The 18,727-nt window shown below is 39.9% G+C and overlaps 1 protein-coding gene across 2 annotated transcripts in view; it reads left to right on the top strand.

Annotated features, from left to right (window-relative positions):
* The window catches only part of LOC132152219 (voltage-dependent T-type calcium channel subunit alpha-1I-like), an 83,581-nt gene that overhangs the window by 43,128 nt on the left and 21,726 nt on the right, over positions 1 to 18,727 (top strand). The window contains exons 7-26 of one of the 2 annotated variants that reach the window (XM_059561032.1): positions 1,080 to 1,422; positions 1,576 to 1,668; positions 4,530 to 4,833; positions 4,918 to 5,150; positions 5,608 to 5,759; positions 6,387 to 6,572; positions 6,666 to 6,783; positions 6,865 to 7,020; positions 8,142 to 8,229; positions 8,796 to 8,932; positions 10,648 to 11,055; positions 12,012 to 12,112; positions 13,159 to 13,282; positions 13,642 to 13,710; positions 15,020 to 15,198; positions 15,811 to 15,937; positions 16,038 to 16,163; positions 16,470 to 16,559; positions 17,214 to 17,406; positions 17,831 to 17,982. In XM_059561032.1, coding sequence (XP_059417015.1) covers positions 1,080 to 1,422; positions 1,576 to 1,668; positions 4,530 to 4,833; positions 4,918 to 5,150; positions 5,608 to 5,759; positions 6,387 to 6,572; positions 6,666 to 6,783; positions 6,865 to 7,020; positions 8,142 to 8,229; positions 8,796 to 8,932; positions 10,648 to 11,055; positions 12,012 to 12,112; positions 13,159 to 13,282; positions 13,642 to 13,710; positions 15,020 to 15,198; positions 15,811 to 15,937; positions 16,038 to 16,163; positions 16,470 to 16,559; positions 17,214 to 17,406; positions 17,831 to 17,982 — 3,379 coding nt within the window. Of the gene's footprint in view, positions 1 to 1,079; positions 1,423 to 1,575; positions 1,669 to 4,529; positions 5,151 to 5,607; positions 5,760 to 6,386; positions 6,573 to 6,665; positions 6,784 to 6,864; positions 7,021 to 8,141; positions 8,230 to 8,795; positions 8,933 to 10,647; positions 11,056 to 12,011; positions 12,113 to 13,158; positions 13,283 to 13,641; positions 13,711 to 15,019; positions 15,199 to 15,810; positions 15,938 to 16,037; positions 16,164 to 16,469; positions 16,560 to 17,213; positions 17,407 to 17,830; positions 17,983 to 18,727 lie in introns of both variants that reach the window. The other variant, XM_059561031.1, reaches the window with a different exon arrangement.

The raw sequence follows: 18,727 nt of genomic DNA, 5'->3' as shown, positions 1-18,727 counted from the left end.
TATTCGGTGATTTGTTGTTTTGGAGCGTATTGGTTGTTACAGATTGTTACGGTTGTTTGAGCTGATGTTACAGATCTCTGTTGTCAGCAGCTCCGAGCTGTTAGATGAATCAACACTCAGCTTCTCTTTGATGATGTTTGTCCTCTGTAATCTTCTGAAATACCATTTCATTTGCCCTCAGTGTTTGATCTGTGCGTTTGCACTGATGTGCTCTTTAGTTTATTAAAAGCATCTGAATGTGGCCTTTATGATCATAGAGACGAGAACCAATAAAACCTTTGACCCACTGAGCTCTGTTAAACCAGACGTCTGTGTGTGCTTCTGCGCTCCTGGTCTTTATATGTCAGAGATGTACTCTAAATCAGTGTAAACACATATGTGATGAAGGCTGTGGCTCTGTTCCAAAACCTAGTGAGCAGCCTATGTAGGGAGCATCTTTAGTCTTTTAAATCGAAGTCTGTTCCAAAAATAATCGTGCCGATGCAAGTTTCTTATTTTGCACAATATTTGTGTTTGCATTATATTTTTTTTATTTTCATGTTGTTAAATTAGCAGCATGCTCCCTAGGTAGAGTTTTCCCAAAACATTGTTTTGAAATGTTTCTAAAAGACTGAAATGTCCAGTTCATCATGACTATAACATTACTTAAAGGTAAAAAAAAAAAAAGAAAAGTTTATTACAACATTCTTCTAATGTTATTTGAATGATTACATTTAATTTTCTAAGAATGTAAAAATGTTTTCTTGTTGTGATTAGAATGTTATTTAAAGGTTACATAAACATTTCAAATAACACGTTCCGATATTGTTGTTCTAATAATGTTTTCCCGCTACTTTATGAGAACATATCAAATATAAAAAAAGCATCAAAAACACTTTTGTCCTAACTTTTAAAAAAGTTGTGAGTACATTGCCTGTTTGCAGGGTCTTGATTGACAAATGCTTAGATATCTGTACTGAAAAACAATACAAAAATACAAAGTAACAAGGTCATCGTTTACAGTGTATGTAGGCAGTAAAGCACCTGACTAGGTTTTGGACACATTGATCATGTGTTAATGTACTTCCTCTTTCTCTCAGCTCAACAGGTGTGGCACTTCCTGCTCCGTATTACTCTCCCAATGAGGATGACGAGAGGCCCTTCATCTGCTCTCTGCCGCAGGATAACGGCATCATGTCGTGCGGTGACGTGCCAGCGCGGCGTGTGGCGGGACATCAGTGCTGTCTGGACGTGGATGATCTCCTGCATCATCAGGCACTGGGCCTCGTGACCGAGCCCTTTCTCAATGCCAGCGCCGTCGTCCCCGGGCTCTGTGTCAACTGGAACCAATACTACACACGCTGCCACACCGGACACAGAAACCCACACAAAGGAGCCATCAACTTTGACAACATCGGATACGCCTGGATCGTTATATTTCAGGTATCTGCTGTAAACTCGTTTCCACCGTAGAACTTGTGAAAACAGTCATTCAGCTGATTGATGTTCTTTGTGTTTAATGTGAACTTATTGGAAGCGAACTTAATTTCCAAAGAACTGTTTGAAGTGTTTTTCTGCAAATGATGGTGTGTTTAGGTTATTACTCTGGAAGGCTGGGTGGAAATCATGTATTACGTCATGGATGCTCACTCATTCTACAACTTCATCTACTTTATTCTGCTGATTATAGTAAGTACACAAACACACTCACACACAAACTCACACATATTTATGAGTTTGTTCTAAAAGAACAATATAGAGTGTTTTATCTGACATGCCAGTGATTAATTTTGTTGATATTGTTGGTACTCCAGGCCTGTTTAATAATCTTTTATCTGTTTATAAATGCGTTTATAGAGTTTAATAGATATATGTATTAGACTTAGCATGTCGTATTCCTTCATTATAATGTGGTCATCCCATAATAATCCTGGAGATGGTGCTATCTGTTCTGTCAGGAGTTTGTTTGCTGTGAAAAGTGTGTTTACAAGGAGACAAGATCAGTGTGTGTTTACAGTGAGACGAGTGTGTGTTTGGAGGGAGATGAGTGTGTGTTTACAGTGAGATGAGTGTTTGCAGTGAGATGAGTGTTTACAGAAAGATGGGTGAGTGTTTACAGTGAGATGAATGACTGTTTACAGTAAGATGAGTGTGTGTTAACAGTGAGAGGATTGTGTGTTTACAGTAAGATGAGTGTGTGTTTGGAGCAAGATGAGTGACCGTTTACAGTGAGATGAGGGAATATTTACAGTGAGATGAGTTAGTATTTACAGTGAGACGAGTGAGTGTTTGCAGTGAGATGAGTGTGTTTTACAGTGAGATGAGAGAATGTTTACAGTGAGATGAGTTAGTGTTTACAGTGAGACGAGTGACTGTTTACAGTGAGATGATTTAGTGTTTGCAGTGAGATGAGTTAGTGTTTACAGTGAGACGAGTGAGTGTTTACAGAGAGACGAGTTAGTGTTTGCAGTGAGATGAGTGTGTTTTACAGTGAGATGAGTGTGTGTTTGCAGTGAGATGAGTGAGTGTTTGCAGTGAGATGAGTGTGTGTTTGCAGTGAGATGAGTTAGTGTTTACAGTGAGATGAGTGAGTGTTTGCAGTGAGATGAGTGTGTTTTACAGTGAGATGAGTGAATGTTTACAGTGAGATGAGTTAGTGTTTACAGTGAGACGAGTGACTGTTTACAGTGAGATGATTTAGTGTTTGCAGTGAGATGAGTTAGTGTTTACAGTGAGACGAGTGAGTGTTTACAGTGAGACGAATTAGTGTTTGCAGTGAGATGAGTGTGTTTTACAGTGAGATGAGAGTGTTTGCAGTGAGATGAGTGTGTTTTACAGTGAGATGAGTGTGTTTTACAGTGAGATGAGTGTGTGTTTGCAGTGAGATGAGTGAGTGTTTACAGTGAGATGAGTTAGTGTTTACAGTGAGACGAGTGTGTGTTAACAGTGAGAGGATTGTGTGTTTACAGTAAGATGAGTGTGTGTTTGGAGCAAGATGAGTGACCGTTTACAGTGAGATGAGTGAGTGTTTACAGTGAGATGAGGGAATGTTTACAGTGAGATGAGTTAGTGTTTACAGTGAGACGAGTGAGTGTTTGCAGTGAGATGAGTGTGTTTTACAGTGAGATGAGTGAATGTTTACAGTGAGATGAGTTAGTGTTTACAGTGAGACGAGTGACTGTTTACAGTGAGATGATTTAGTGTTTGCAGTGAGATGAGTTAGTGTTTACAGTGAGACGAGTGAGTGTTTACAGAGAGACGAGTTAGTGTTTGCAGTGAGATGAGTGTGTTTTACAGTGAGATGACTGTGTTTACAGTGAGATGAGTGTGTGTTTGCAGTGAGATGAGTTAGTGTTTACAGTGAGACGAGTGAGTGTTTTACAGTGAGATGAGTTAGTGTTTACAGTGAGACGAGTGAGTGTTTACAGTGAGATGAGTGTGTGTTTGCAGTGAGATGAGTTAGTGTATACAGTGAGACGAGTGAGTGTTTACAGTGAGATGATTTAGTGTTTGCAGTGAGATGAGTTAGTGTTTACAGTGAGACGAGTGAGTGTTTACAGAGAGACGAGTTAGTGTTTGCAGTGAGATGAGTGTGTTTACAGTGAGACGAGTGAGTGTTTTACAGTGAGATGAGTTAGTGTTTACAGTGAGACGAGTGAGTGTTTACAGTGAGATGAGTGAGTGTTTACAGTGAGACGAGTTAGTGTTTACAGTGAGACGAGTTAGTGTTTGCAGTGAGACGAGTGAGTGTTTTACAGTGAGATGAGTTAGTGTTTACAGTGAGACGAGTGAGTGTTTTACAGTGAGATGAGTTAGTGTTTACAGTGAGACGAGTGAGTGTTTACAGTGAGATGAGTGTGTGTTTGCAGTGAGATTAGTTAGTGTTTACAGTGAGATGAGTGTGTGTTTACAGTGAGATGAGTGTGTGTGTTTGCAGTGAGACGAGTGAGTGTTTGCAGTGAGATGATTGTGTTTACAGTGAGATGAGTGAGTGTTTACAGTGAGACGAGTTAGTGTTTACAGTGAGACGAGTTAGTGTTTGCAGTGAGATGAGTGAGTGTTTGCAGTGAGACGAGTTAGTGTTTGCAGTGAGATGATTGAGTGTTTGCAGTGAAACGAGTTAGTGTTTGCAGTGAGATGAGTGAGTGTTTGCAGTGAGATGATTTAGTGTTTTCAGTTAGATGAGTGTGTTTTACAGTGAGATGAGTGTGTGTTTACAGTGAGACGAGTGAGTGTTTGCAGTGAGATGAGTGTGTGTTTACAGTGAGATGATTGTGTTTACAGTGAGATAAGTGTGTTTACAGAAAGATGGGTGAGTGTTTACAGTAAGATAAGTGTGTTTACAGAAAGATGGGTGAGTGTTTACAGTAAGATAAGTGTATGTAGAGAGACTGGGTTCATGTTTACAGTCAGAAGTGTGCTTGGAATGCAGTGATTCTGAAGTATATTAACTGTGTGAATGCAATTAAAAGTTTGTTTGCAGTAAAACTGTTTGGTGTTTGCAGTGAGGAATGTGCTTCTTTCTCTGAATCTTTTGCGTAACTCCACAGGTCGGCTCGTTCTTCATGATAAACCTGTGTCTGGTCGTCATAGCGACTCAGTTTTCAGAGACCAAACAGCGTGAGCATCAGCTGATGGAGGAGCAGCGAGCTGCCCATCTGTCCTCTAGCACGCTGGCCTCGCTGGTCGAACCCAGCGACTGCTATGAGGAGATCTTCCAGCTCGTTTGCCACATCCTCCGCAAGGTGCGCAGACACACCGTTGCCTTCTTCAGGACGCTCTGCTGCAAACCACAGGAGCAGACGCATGAGAAAACAAACATCAATGGAGGAGAGAAGAGCCTCCAACAACATGGTGAGGAAAAGAAGGAGTGGATGGGATGGAAGGATGAATGTAGGGATGCATGCAGCTCTAAGCTATTCTCTCACTGCACTTCAGATGGAGCTACACCTGATGCCTCAGCAGCCAATCAGGAGACAGAGGAGGAGGCACCCAATGAGACAGATAGGTGCAAAAGGACAGAGGGGGCAAGTCGGGGGCGGAGCCAAGAGCTGTGGATGGAGATGAGGGTCAAACTGTTGAGCATCGTGGAGAGTAAATACTTCAACAGAGGAATCATGGTGGCCATCCTCATCAACACCATCAGCATGGGCATAGAGCACCATGAGCAGGTCAAACACACACACACACACACACACACACACACACACGCACGTATGTTTTTGTGAAAAGTGGGTTTATCCCATAGGTGTAATGGTTTTTATACTGTACAAACTGTATTTTCTATGGCCCTACACCAACCCTACACCTAACCCTGACCCCTCACAGGAAACTTTGTGCATTTTTACTTTCTCCAAAAAACTCATTCTGTATGATTTATATGATTTATCTCATAGATTCAGTGTATAATTTAAAGATGTAATGATATTACTGTAGCTAAATCCCCACCTTCAACCAGGTTTAACCTGCTGATATCAAGTGATTTTGCCGTCCATGTGTTCTTCCAGTGATTCTTGAATGAGCTGAAGAGCATGAGGACAAGTTGACATCTCTGTGTCTCATCATTGTTACTGTTCATTATTTCAGTTAATGTTGTGTTTTATGTTCTCATTATGTGTGTGTGTTCAGCCGGAGGAGCTCACTAATGTTCTGGAGATCTGTAACATCGTCTTCACCAGTATGTTTGCTCTGGAGATGATCCTCAAGCTCACAGCATTAGGCTTCTTTAGTTACCTGCGCAATCCATACAACATCTTTGATGGGATCATCGTGATCATCAGGTAATTACCAGTGGAACGCCTACTGATGCTTTTATTTGATCAAAAATAATGTTAAAAGAGTAATATTTTAAAATATTATTACAATTAACTGTTTACTATGTGAATATCTGTTAAAGTGTAATTTATTTCTGTGATGCTCCGCTGTATTTTCAGCATCATTCCTCCAGTCTTCAGTGTCACATGATCTTCAGAAATCAGAATAATATGATGATTTACTGCTCAAGAAACATTTCTGATTATTATCAATGTTGAACACAGTTGTGCTGCACAATATTTCTGTGGAAACTGTGATGCATTTTATTTTCAGGATTCACAGATGAAAATAAAGAAGAGCATTTATTAGAATCTTTTTATGTGGCATTATAAATGTCTTTATCGCCATTTTTGATCAATAGTGACTTAATGACTTCAGTTCCACTCTCAGTCTTGATTTGTATGAACGAGAAAACGTAATCATGTTTTTAGCAGCACATTTGCCTGTAGGTTTGTAAATATAGCTTCAGAATGAATTGTTGCATGTTATCATGTAACTTGTGGAGGAATCATTTCACTAAACTTCAACAAAACAAATTGATTGCTCAAAAGAATAGAAGTGCTTTCACTAAAACATGAGCATCCCAATCGCAGCGTGTGTGAGATCGTGGGTCAGTCTGATGGCGGTCTCTCGGTGCTCCGAACCTTCCGCTTGCTGCGGGTCCTGAAGCTGGTTCGGTTCATGCCGGCGCTGCGCAGACAGCTGGTGGTTCTGATGAAGACTATGGACAATGTGGCCACATTCTGCATGCTGCTGATGCTCTTCATCTTCATCTTCAGGTGTGTGTGTCAGCTTGAGACTAATGGTACTTGATTACTGGAGTGTTTCCGAAACCCAAGTCTCTCTCTCTCTGTGTGTGTGTGTGTCTGCAGTATTCTGGGAATGCATATATTTGGCTGTAAGTTCAGTCTGAAGACAGACACCGGAGACACGGTTCCAGACAGGAAGAACTTTGACTCTCTGCTCTGGGCAATCGTCACTGTATTTCAGGTACAGAGAGAGAGAGAGATGTCCCACACACATACACACACACACAGAAATCTCTCCTCAGCCATGTGTGTGTGTGTGCAGATCCTGACTCAGGAGGACTGGAACGTGGTGCTGTATAACGGCATGGCCTCCACGTCTCCTCTGGTGGCGCTGTACTTCGTGGCTCTGATGACGTTTGGGAACTATGTGCTGTTTAACCTGCTGGTGGCCATTCTGGTGGAGGGATTTCAGGCTGAGGTGACAAACACACACTCTTCAGTGCTTCATTGATTAGACTGTCTGATTCAGTTTGATTCTGAACAATGAATGTATCTGCGCTATAAACTTTCTGTTATATAATTTTCTTGGGTTCGAATAGAGCTAGGAAAAAAGGGACTTGGTTATAATACGTCTTTAGCTTGGAATAATCTACATAACATCATAAAGTTGACCATGCTTCCTCCATTAAATGAGTCTAAGCTACTTTTAACAAATTGTGTTTTATCCTCTGGTAAATTGTTGTTGTGATCTTTGATTGTGTTTTGTGGCTTTGATGTAAACTTGTATATTTATGTTACTTGTTGGCCAGGTCACTCAAGTAAACAAGATTGTAATCTACATTTTTTTACCTGGTTAAATGAATGAATGAGTAGTTTAGAGTAGAGTAGTTTCTATGGATTATTTTAATTTTAATACCAAATACTAATACATCATTAGATTTGTGGAGGGAAACAAAACAGTTATTCAGTCATTTGTTAATATTTGTTAATGCATTAGCTAAAATTAACTATCAAGTAGAAATATAATTTTTTTCAGTATTAATCCCTCTTAATATTAATCACTCTGTTAATGTTAATTCGCAGGTATTAATAAATGTTATAATTTACATTAAGTTTAATAAATGCAGTAGAATTCAATCATTAGTTCACATGAATTAATGTGTAATGTTAACAAATGAAACCTTATTGTAAAGTGTTATTGAATTTGTTTATTTTTAATATTTTGAACTCAAATATAATTAAAACTATTGTTGTTTGATTATTATATTATATTATATTATATATATATATTATATATATATATATATATATATATATATATATATATATATATATACATATATATATATATATATACATATATATATATATATTATATGGGGAAATCTTTGGAGTCAATATTTTCCTCTTTATTGTAAAAAGTGATTTAGACTTAAAGACCAAGCAAAATATAAATAAAGAGGTTCTTAATTGGGTTGTTTTCGATTGGTTTGTGCAGCTCGTCACGTTCGTCCTCACCAGACTCTCTATTTCTGTAAATCTTGAATCTGTAAGTTTTAGTTTGAGTTGCTCTGGGCTGATGTGAGCCGTGTGTTTCAGGGTGATGCCAATCGCTCGTACTCTGATGATGATGAAGAATCCTCCATGAATGGAAGTCAACAGCACAAAAACTCGCTCACGTCCTCCGGTATGATGCCTGCACATTCACTCTCATTATATTACCTGTTAACCATATTCAGCTCAATGTCATGTTTCATTCGTCATGAATGGTGTCAATTTTGTGAGGAATAGATGTGTGTGCAGTCGAATCAAAGGATTTACTTAGTGTAGATGAAGTCAAGACTGATCAACTCGGACTGAACTGATCTCTTCCGACTATGTGTCTGTCTTGTTCTATTATTGATGAGTTGTTGATTTGGACTCATATTCAAACCTGTGCACACTGAGTCCTGGAAATAATGTAAAGCATAAAAATACTTTATGTCCTGCAAACATCACATGTGAATCTACTCAACCAGTGTTGTTGCTCTTGATTGAGATGTTAAACAGGTTAGAGCTGGTGAAATCCGAGCGTCTTTTATTGTTTAATCCTGTGGGATTGTTTGACGCTTTTGATGGACTGTAAGTACTCCATTTTCTGAGCTTCTGTGGCTGTAAAGGGGATGAAGCTCAACAGAATGAAGGAGACACAACGTGTGTTGATGTCCAGAGATCTGCTCTTGACTTTGCATGACTGCTGTTTCCTTCCTCCAGATCCAAAGCTGTCATCTTTAACTCCTAATGGGCATCTGGATCTGGCGCCGCTGGAGGAAGAGAAGACCAGGACCGAGTTCTCAGAGGAAAACAACCGGAGCAGAACCATCTGCCTGGGCAGGAGATCCTCGTCTCTGGTCAGTCCATGAAGGATTCAGTGACATCACGTCATGTGTGTGTGTGGATGTAATGACTCAAGGAAACATTAGTGCATATTAATGTTTGGAATTTGAAAATCCCTCAAGCAAAACTGTGTGTGTGTGTGTGTGTGTGTGTGCATGTGTGTTTGCGAGAGACCAAAATTCTCTTGATAATGTGCAGGCTTTTGGGGTTTCCATAGCAACCCCTCTTTTAATTGAGGCAGCCATATGTATCGAAAGAGAGACGAGCGCGAGCCGCTTTGGTTAAATATAGTGTGTTGAGCTGTTGTTCTTGAAGTCACGTGCCGTCGGGAGACTGTGGCGGGGAAAGAGTATCTGGAAACATGGTAAAACGCTGTGAATGTTCAGATAGAAACTGATTGCATACTCACCTATGATGATACCTGAACTGTGTCACTTTATTGACGGTCAGATGAACGCTGATGTGTCGTGAGCATCAGGTCAAAACGAGAGCTTGGCGCTGGAGAACACAAGTTTCTATGGCAACTGCTTTTACGGCTCATGCTGCTAAAAATGAGCAAAAGCAGTCAGCGAGATCAGAAACACCCTGACTGCAATTACCACACACACCTGACTGTGTGAAGTTAACTCATCTGCAGTGTTTAAAGGCTTGCATTCAATAATACAATTCTTCCTAACTGCAATTAAAAAAAAATGAATATTTTGTGTTTCCAAAAACAATTATTTTGAATGTTTTTATCTTTTCTCTTAAGGTTGATCAAATTCTTGAAAAGAACCTTCTTAAAAATAATTGTAAATCACTTCTTAAATTAGGATATCTTCGTCCTAAATCCACAAAGGTACAATAATCTGCAAAAACAGGACCTTTGAGTTGTTTTTCATTTAATTGACTGGCGAGACTTTGACAAGTACTGCTATTCAATAAAGGTACAATTTGTAAGATATTTGCAGTAAAATATCCAAAAACCACTAGGCTAGTGTTATATATTTTGTCCAGCTAATTACTAACAATATCTCTAATGTTTTCAACTACTTGTAAATCATGAGAAAATCCCCATTCTAAACAGTGACACGGGGCAGTGCAGTCGCCTGTCAATGATCATAGTTCCCCTTTGTTAGCGCCTTTACTGAGGTAGAAACCACATGAAACCAAATGCGAAAGTAGCTTCGCGAAAACTTCAACTAGAAAGAGATGCCGATCTCGCTTGTGTTTTACTCGACAGGTGAGTAGTTTTGATTCGTATCTTTACAGAAAACGTATGCTATTATAACGATCAACAAGATTAGTATTATGGGGCATACACCCCAAACGCAGGGCATCGTGTCTGATCCATAGTCTGATCGCGTCTTTATATTGACTTTGTATATAATCTACTCGTGCAAATAGTTAAACTTGCGTTAAATCCATGATTTATCTTTCCGTCTGATTGATGGCCGTCAGCGGTTGGGTAGAAGACAACAAATCCCATCATTCCACGCTCCTTCTTAGCGTCATCAAACCACACGATTGTTATTGTTTTGGTAGTGCGCCCTCTAGTGGCAGGTCCTACAACCTGTAGCTTTAAATCAGATAACACCAAAGATGTTCATAAGAAAATATTTGAGAACTTCTTAAGAATTTTTCAATTGCAGTCTTACAAATTCTTGGAATTTATCTTAAAATTCTTAACTTCTTAAGATTTTCAGCCACAGGCCATAAACAATTGATTTGTTTCCTTCTTTCTCTTTAGCGACACAGCCGCAGTTCCCATTACCACCACTGGGGGCGTCCTCCCCCTCAGCCGTCCTGGAGCCGGAGGTGTAGCTGGATCAGTGCGGGTCGCTCCGCCCGTGGCCTGAGGGCCGGAGGGGTCATCGGGGGGAGCTTACGGGTCCGTGGTGTTCACTCGCACCCTGCCGAACACGAGTCTCTCCTGCCACACCCGCCCTTCCTGTCACGCCACCACCGCCGCGCTCTCTCACTCGAGCTGCCCGAGCTCCTGCAGCGCCCCCCGCTGGTCCGGAAGAAGAGCGTGTCTGCAGAACACCAGGACTGTAATGGGAAGGGCCCGGGTCCTCAGGGGCCCCTGCTGGGAGAGATTTATCCACAGCTCAACGCACGCAAAAACAAGAATGACCTAGAAGAAGACACCGAATATGTGAGTGCAGAACAAAATCGTGTTACTTAGGTTTTGTTGTTTAGGCTTAAAGTTTAAAATGAGGAAGTGTTCCCCTTCATTACAGATCGAAGGACAGCAGGATAGACAGGATAGAGAGGCGGATTGATAGGTAGATGATAGATAGAACATTGGATAAATATATAGATTGATAGGAAGCTGGATAGACAGAAAGATTGATAAACTGGATGGATGGATGTATAGGCATGTAGATAGGCAGACAGACGGATAGGTAGATGTATAGATGTATAGGCAGGTGGATAGATAGGCAGATAGAGGTAGATAGATGTATAGATGGATAGAGAGGTGGACAGACTGATGCGCTGATGCTTTAGTAAGTGTTCAGTTCTCTCAGCTCTGCTGTTGGATCCATTATACTAATTTCAGATGATTTTCTCTGAGAAGCAGCACATGAAAGTTTCAAATCCTCTCAGGCATGATGCTCTCTCACAATCTTAAAGGTCCTCTAGGAAGCTCTTCCTCTCAGTGAAGTGATTCTAAAACGCTATTGTGAATCAGCTTGAGCGTATCATTAGAGTTTCTCCGCTGTGTGGCACATCGTCACGTCTGACAGACGACTGAGGAGAAACTCAGCTCAGTTTTAGCATATAATAAACGTCTCATAAGTGAAATACAGAAGCGGTAGATTCACAGACACTGTGTGTGTGTGTGTGTGTGTGTGGAGGATGAAAAACCTGAAGAAGCTCATTATGAACAATGACAGCAAACACAATAGCCTGGGTCACAGCAGCTGTCCGCTTGCATGAATATGGATGTCATACGGATGTATTAATTCTCATATTTTACTCAGTTTATTGGAAACGTCTCCCAGGGAAAATGAAACTGTTATTGAAAATAAATTGGAAAGAGTTGCCTTCATTTCACATAACCAGAGTCCTGCGTGTGTGCATGTGTGTGTGTGTGTGTGTGTGTCGCAGAGCCTGTGTTTCCGTATCCAGAAGATGATGGAGGTTTATCGTCCGGACTGGTGTGAGAAGAGAGAGGATTGGTCCATTTACTTATTCTCCCCTCAGAACAAGTATGTACTCACTGTACTACTCTCCTTCTGTTGAGTTCTCTGTTGAGTCAGTCTGACTGACACAATGATGTTTTCCACAGCTATAAGTATTTGAGTAATAGTACTTCCCTTCTACGCTTAATCTGTAATTTGAGTTCTTGTATGAATACTTTTACTTTTCTTCAGTTACACTGAAAAAATATACTTTTTAAAAGTACAAAGTACGTTTGTTATATCACATTAATTGTTTCTCAATTATTTAAAACGGAAAATAGTATTCTTCTTTATTCTAATGCGACTTCAAAAGATGAGGTTGAGTAAATAATGACAGGGTGTGACATTTTTAAAACCATTTCTTCTGCTAAGTTTAGGTGAAATGTTCATGTAACAGATTTTAGTTTAACATCTGCTCTGTTCAAGAAGTTTAATGAGAAAATAGTAATTTTTGACAGGTTTTGCATCAAAAATACTTGAATGAGAAAATCTCTACTACCTCTTGATTTCAAAAGTCAAATAATAAAAATGTTAGAAAAGTGTTTAATTTTTTAACTTTTAAATAATTAAATGTGGATTCTTTAAAGTATTTTTTTTTTGTGAAATGGAGTAAAATGTTTGACAGTATCTGTACTTTAACTTAGGTGTCAAAAATGTTTAGTTTTTGATTATTTTTGATTGATCATCACCTTGCAAGTATGAAATATATTTTTTTATGAAATTTCAGGAACTTTTAAATTTCAACATGATATAAATCTATACATGACTGTTTATGACATTTTAATTTTATATAAATAAAAATATTTATATATACAAAACACACTCACACACACAATATGCATTTCAGATAAACTGATTTCAGATAAAATAGACTGTGATTTAACGGTGATTATTATTTAAGTGTTAGATTTTGATATGCAGTTTAAGTTACAATTTCATGAGTTACCCTTGAGACCTCAAAAAGGTCAAAAATAAAGTAGACATGAAACAGTCAAAAAGCCAAATACCAAAATGAAGAGTGTTGGAGTGAAAACGGACTTAAACGAACTGTCTCTCTGTTGGTCTCGCTGCAGATTTCGTCAGCTGTGTCAGACGATCATCGCTCATAAACTCTTTGACTATGTGGTTCTGGCTTTCATCTTCCTCAACTGCATCACAGTGGCTCTGGAGAGACCCAGAATCCATCAGGGCAGTCTGGTACGGTTCCTCAGTCTCATCACACAGTGATTTGCAGCTCCTCATGAATACTGTCACATCAGTGCTTGAGCTTTAATTTCCTCAAATCAAACCAATTCTTCTTTTACACAATGTTTTATCAAAATGTATTAAACAATATAAACTCAAAATGTTTATCATGCACTGAAATTCTGTCTCCGTGTCTCCTCTGTGTTGAATGAATGAAAGTGGTTCAGCCGCGTGAATGTGACATTTCCAGCGGGATAATTGCATGATATTTCAGCCCGCTACAAAAGTCTGGCGGCTCATTCCTAGCGCTGCTGTATCATTCGTTCTGTTTCTGTTCTCCATTTGACCCTCTCCCTCTCTTCTCCCGTCAGGAGCGAGTCTTCCTCACCATCTCTAACTACATTTTCACTGCCATCTTTGTTGCTGAGATGACCGTCAAGGTAACGTCTCACCTGAGCACCTCACATTTACTATTGTTGATTACTACATCAGTCATTTAGTATAGCGCCTTTAAAAGGGTTCTTTCTCAAAGCGCTTTACAACACAAGATTACCCCCAGATTGCAGCAATGGCTAAAAGACCACTCTGAGAAGATCGCAAATTTCGGCTAGGTTTATAAGGAATTAAAAGCTCAGCCAAGTACTGAGGAGCCACACACACACACACACACACACACACACACACACACACACACAGTAACTGTGTTCATTACAGTGTCTCAGCAGTGCTGTCTGCTGCTCAGGCTGATTATTCAGCTCGTTTAGATCATTTTAAAATCAGCCTTGTTAGTAAATGAGCCAGTGAGAGAACTGGAGATACTCGCTGTGCATGCTGGGAGAACAGTATAGTCAACAGTTCCCAGTTTAAAGCACACTTCGACTGTTGTATGTTTAGTGGGGTTTGTTCTAGTGTTCGTGTCGCTCCTGTGCTGTCGTCAGTCCAGATCTGTAGCTACTGTCGCGGAGCTGAAATCAGCTTCACATGCAGCACAGCAGGTCTTCCTCTCTCTCTCTGTACTTGTCAGACCTTACCGCGGTAAAAACCCTGATGATGCTGTCAGAACAGAAATGTTCTTCCACTGGCAGAAAGAAAAACCCGCGCTGCTCTGGAGGGTCGCGGTCTGCTCTTGACACGCTGCAGACAGCAGCAAAAAAACATGAAACTTACCTTATGATCCAGATGAACTCTTACTGGACTGAAGCAGCTCAGCTTTACTTGATTCTCCATCAATCATGTTTTAGAGTCTCAAATCTGATCCTCAGGATCTTTTGAGGAGCGTTTGTTTCCAGAAGCTTTACATTCAGCATTGCATTATATGTTTGGACCATTTCAATCTCATTTCATTATTGGAGATAAAGAGTGGTGACTGATATTTATAGCATTTTATGTCAATATCTGCTGTACTCTTATAAAGATCTCATTGATTTACATTAGATTTCCATCATCAGTATCTGCAGAAAGTTCATATTTGTGCTCGGTTTGAGTCTCTGAATAAAATCAAGCTGATTTTTCCTCCATAATTGCACTGTATCAGAATATATTAGCCATAAAAGCCTGTTGAAAACACAATAATTTGTGTAAATATTAAACTATTCCATTAAAAAAAAGTGTTTTCTCCTTATTATTTGATATGTCAGGCTTTACATGGTTTTTTTTCTGCATGTTTGTGTTTAGTCTGTATAATTAACCCTTTAGTTTCTGTCCTGACTCAAAGCCAGCGGATGCGGTCTCTGTTTCGGTCTGTCTCAGGTGGTTTCTAAGGGTCTGTATCTGGGTGATCGGGCGTATCTGCGCAGCAGCTGGAACGTTCTGGATGGATTTCTCGTCTTTGTGTCTCTGATTGACATTGTGGTGTCGATGGCGGGCGGAGCGAAGATCCTGGGCGTCCTGAGGGTGCTCAGACTGCTGAGAACATTACGCCCGCTCAGGTCAACAACTTATTAGCTGATTAGTTATGTGAAGTAGACACATGTACCTAAACTAGCTTCATCAGGGCTTTCTTTAACCAACTAGTCCTTCAGAGATGAACAGACTGCAGGATCATACTGTGCTCCTTAATTATTAGTCAGAATCATGACGTTTAACTCTTATATTCAAGTATAAGTTTAACAACTTATATTTGACCACAATTTGAGTTGCCAGAAAAACTGGACATTTCTCGAGAACTATTTCTCATTTTGGGTTCATAAAAAAGCCTGCAACATTTTGACACTCTGCTTCTTTGAAACACTGTAAAGCACTGTAGAAATAAAGGTGACTTGGCAGTGAGGTATTGTGCGTACAAAATGTATATTATGATTGTGATGGTAGCGGGTCAATTTGACCTGGAAATTTAAGTTTTTCAAGAAAAAAGAAAAATAGAAATATGCATGTGAATTTAGCTGGGAATGAACCTCATGATCTTGATATTGTTAATGCCATGCTCTACTGTTTGAGCTTCAGGAAGGCAATTTTTTTTAAAGATATGCCGTTTTAAACGTCATGTTCAACTCATGGTTTAGTGTCTCTGAGGTCTGGTTCTGTTCTTCACGGTTCCTCAGGGTGATCAGTCGAGCTCCGGGTCTGAAGCTGGTGGTGGAGACTCTGATCACGTCACTGAAGCCCATCGGAAACATCGTCCTCATCTGCTGCGCTTTCTTCATCATCTTCGGCATCCTGGGAGTTCAGGTTCATGTCATGTTCAGTCTAAAGTAATCTCTAGTCCTGCTCTGTCAGACGCTGATCTCACTCTCTCTCTGTGTGTGTGTGTGTGTGTGTGTCTCAACAGCTCTTCAAAGGGAAGTTCTATTACTGTGTGGGTTTGGATGTGAAGAACATCACCAATAAATCCGACTGTCTGTCTGCCAATTACCGCTGGGTTCATCACAAGTACAACTTTGATAACCTGGGACAGGTGAGGGTCAGACTCCTTCTGTTGATGAGCTGAACACCGAGTGGATGCCTTTGCTTCCTGAAGTCTTTGTTTTTCCATTCGTTTCCTCCATAATCATTACAAAATTTTCTCCAGTGAAGAGTTTTAAGTCATGATCCAAATCAGCCAGATCTGAACATTACAGGCAAAATAATGGTATGAAAATGTTTTCTCATTAGCTTTAGAAATCCATTCTATCAGTTCAATCCTGTGGAGGAAATGAAAGTGATCTTGACTTCCTGCAGCTGATGATCTGCTGTGTGCTTGTTTGGTGGTTCTCCATTTCAGGCTCTGATGTCACTGTTTGTGTTGGCGTCTAAAGATGGATGGGTAAATATCATGTACCACGGACTAGACGCTGCCGGGATTGACCAGCAGGTAACACACACACACACACACACACACACACACACACACACACACACACACACACACACACACACATAAAAATAAAAAAACTGATGTTTGTGAAAGAAGTCTCTTCTGATCACCAAGAATGCATTTATCTGATAACAATTACAGTAAAAATAGTGAAACATTATTACAGTTTAAACCAGCTGTTTTCTGAGTGAATCTGTGTTAAAGTGTAATGTATTTCTGTGATGCTCCGCTGTATTTTCAGCATCATTCCTCCAGTCTTCAGTGTCACATGATCTTCAGAAATCATGAAAATATGATGATTTACTGCTCAAGAAACATTTCTGATTATTATCAATGTTGAAAACAGACGTGCTGCACAATATTTTTGTGGAAACTGATACATTTTATTTTTCAGGATTCACAGATGAACAGAAAGCATTTATTTGAAATCTTCTGTAACAATTAGACATTTTTTTTACTGTCACTTTTGATCAGTTAAATGCCTTCTTGATGAATAAAATTATTAATTTCATTCACAAAACTGTAGTGTACCTTCAGACATTTCTTCTCTATATTATTACAGTTCATCGGTTCATTCGTTCATCAGTATTTGTTCAGCTAGTCAGCGTTGAGAGTGTTTTAACTCTCTGATGGTGTTGTGTCTGTGTTCAGCCCATCATCAATAACAACCCCTGGATGCTGCTGTACTTCATCTCCTTCCTGCTGATCGTCAGTTTCTTCGTCTTGAACATGTTTGTTGGTGTGGTGGTGGAGAACTTCCACAAGTGCCGTCAGCATCAGGAGGTGGAGGAGGCGCGGCGGAGGGAGGAGAAGCGACTGAAGCGCATGGAGAAGAGGAGGCGCAGTAAGACCCTGCATATGAGAGCGCGAGGAGGAAGGAGTTTCAGCATCTCATTAGTTTCTCATCTATTCTCAGCTCAATCCATCTCCGTCGTTCTGCTGCTCTCGGTTGCTCCTCTTCTTCTTCATTTATCTTCATCACTTTCGCTCTCGTCTGTTATTATTATTCATCTTCCCGTGTCGTCTGCTGCTCTCACTCATTTCTCGCTAATGTTTCTCGTCGTTCTACTTCTTTTCTTCTTCTCCTGAGATCCTGGGCCACATTCATCACTGCTGAACCCATTGTTTCCTCTTCCTCCATCACTCAGTCCATCTGTCAGTGAAATATCAGCGTGTGGTTTCTGTCAAAGCATCAGCACACAGTAAAAACCAATGCAGGGGAAAGAAATGATGATGTAAATATTAAGAAATGTTCTGTTTGTGTTCAGAGGCCCAGCGGCTGCCGTATTACTCCTCGTACAGTCGGATTCGGCTGATGATTCACTCGTTCTGCACCAGTCATTACTTGGACCTCTTCATCACCCTCATCATCTGCATCAATGTGGTCACCATGAGCCTGGAGCACTACAACCAACCACAGGTGAGCAGCACCGTCACATGACCCGCTGCCAATCAGCTGCTTGCACACTTGCTTTGATTTATTGGAAATTCTATTATAGTTCTCCTAAGTCCAGAGTTTTGTGACCGTGGGGAGCGTGGTGGATTGTAGTGTGGTAGAAAACTAGTTAGGAACGCAGAAGCTAAACTATTTAAATTAAATAATATTTTGTAACTGACACAGAACTCAATAGGTAGCCAGTGTAGAGACTTTAAATATAATATGATCATATTTTCTTGACCTGGTAAGGACTCTAGCTGCTGTATTTTGGACTACCTGTAGCTTGTTTATTGAAGAAGCAGGACAACCACCTAGAAGTGCATTACAATAGTCCAGTCTAGAGGTCATGAATGCATGAACTAGCTTTTCTGCATCAGAAACAGATAACATGTTTCGTAGCAATGTTTCTAAGATGGAAGAATGCTGTTTTTGTAAAACGTGAAATAGATTTTCAAAACAAAATCAAAAGTTGCTGTCTAATATAACACCCAAACGACTGTAGAGGAAGTAATAGTATATCCATACTGTAATCTAAGAGATTCTGTGTACTGTTTTTGGTCCAGTAAGTAATATCTCTGTCTTATCTGAATTTAATAGGAGAAAATTATTAGTCATCTAATCTTTTAGATTTTTAACACACTCTGCTAGCTTTGGTAATTCAGAAATTTCATCTGGTCTCGTTGAGATATATAGCTGAGTATCATCAGCATAACAGTGGAAGCTAATC

Source organism: Carassius carassius, chromosome 10, assembly GCF_963082965.1.
Source record: "Carassius carassius chromosome 10, fCarCar2.1, whole genome shotgun sequence".
In the NCBI taxonomy this organism is placed as follows: Eukaryota; Metazoa; Chordata; class Actinopteri; order Cypriniformes; family Cyprinidae; genus Carassius; species Carassius carassius.
This window is presented reverse-complemented; position numbering and strand designations above follow the sequence as displayed.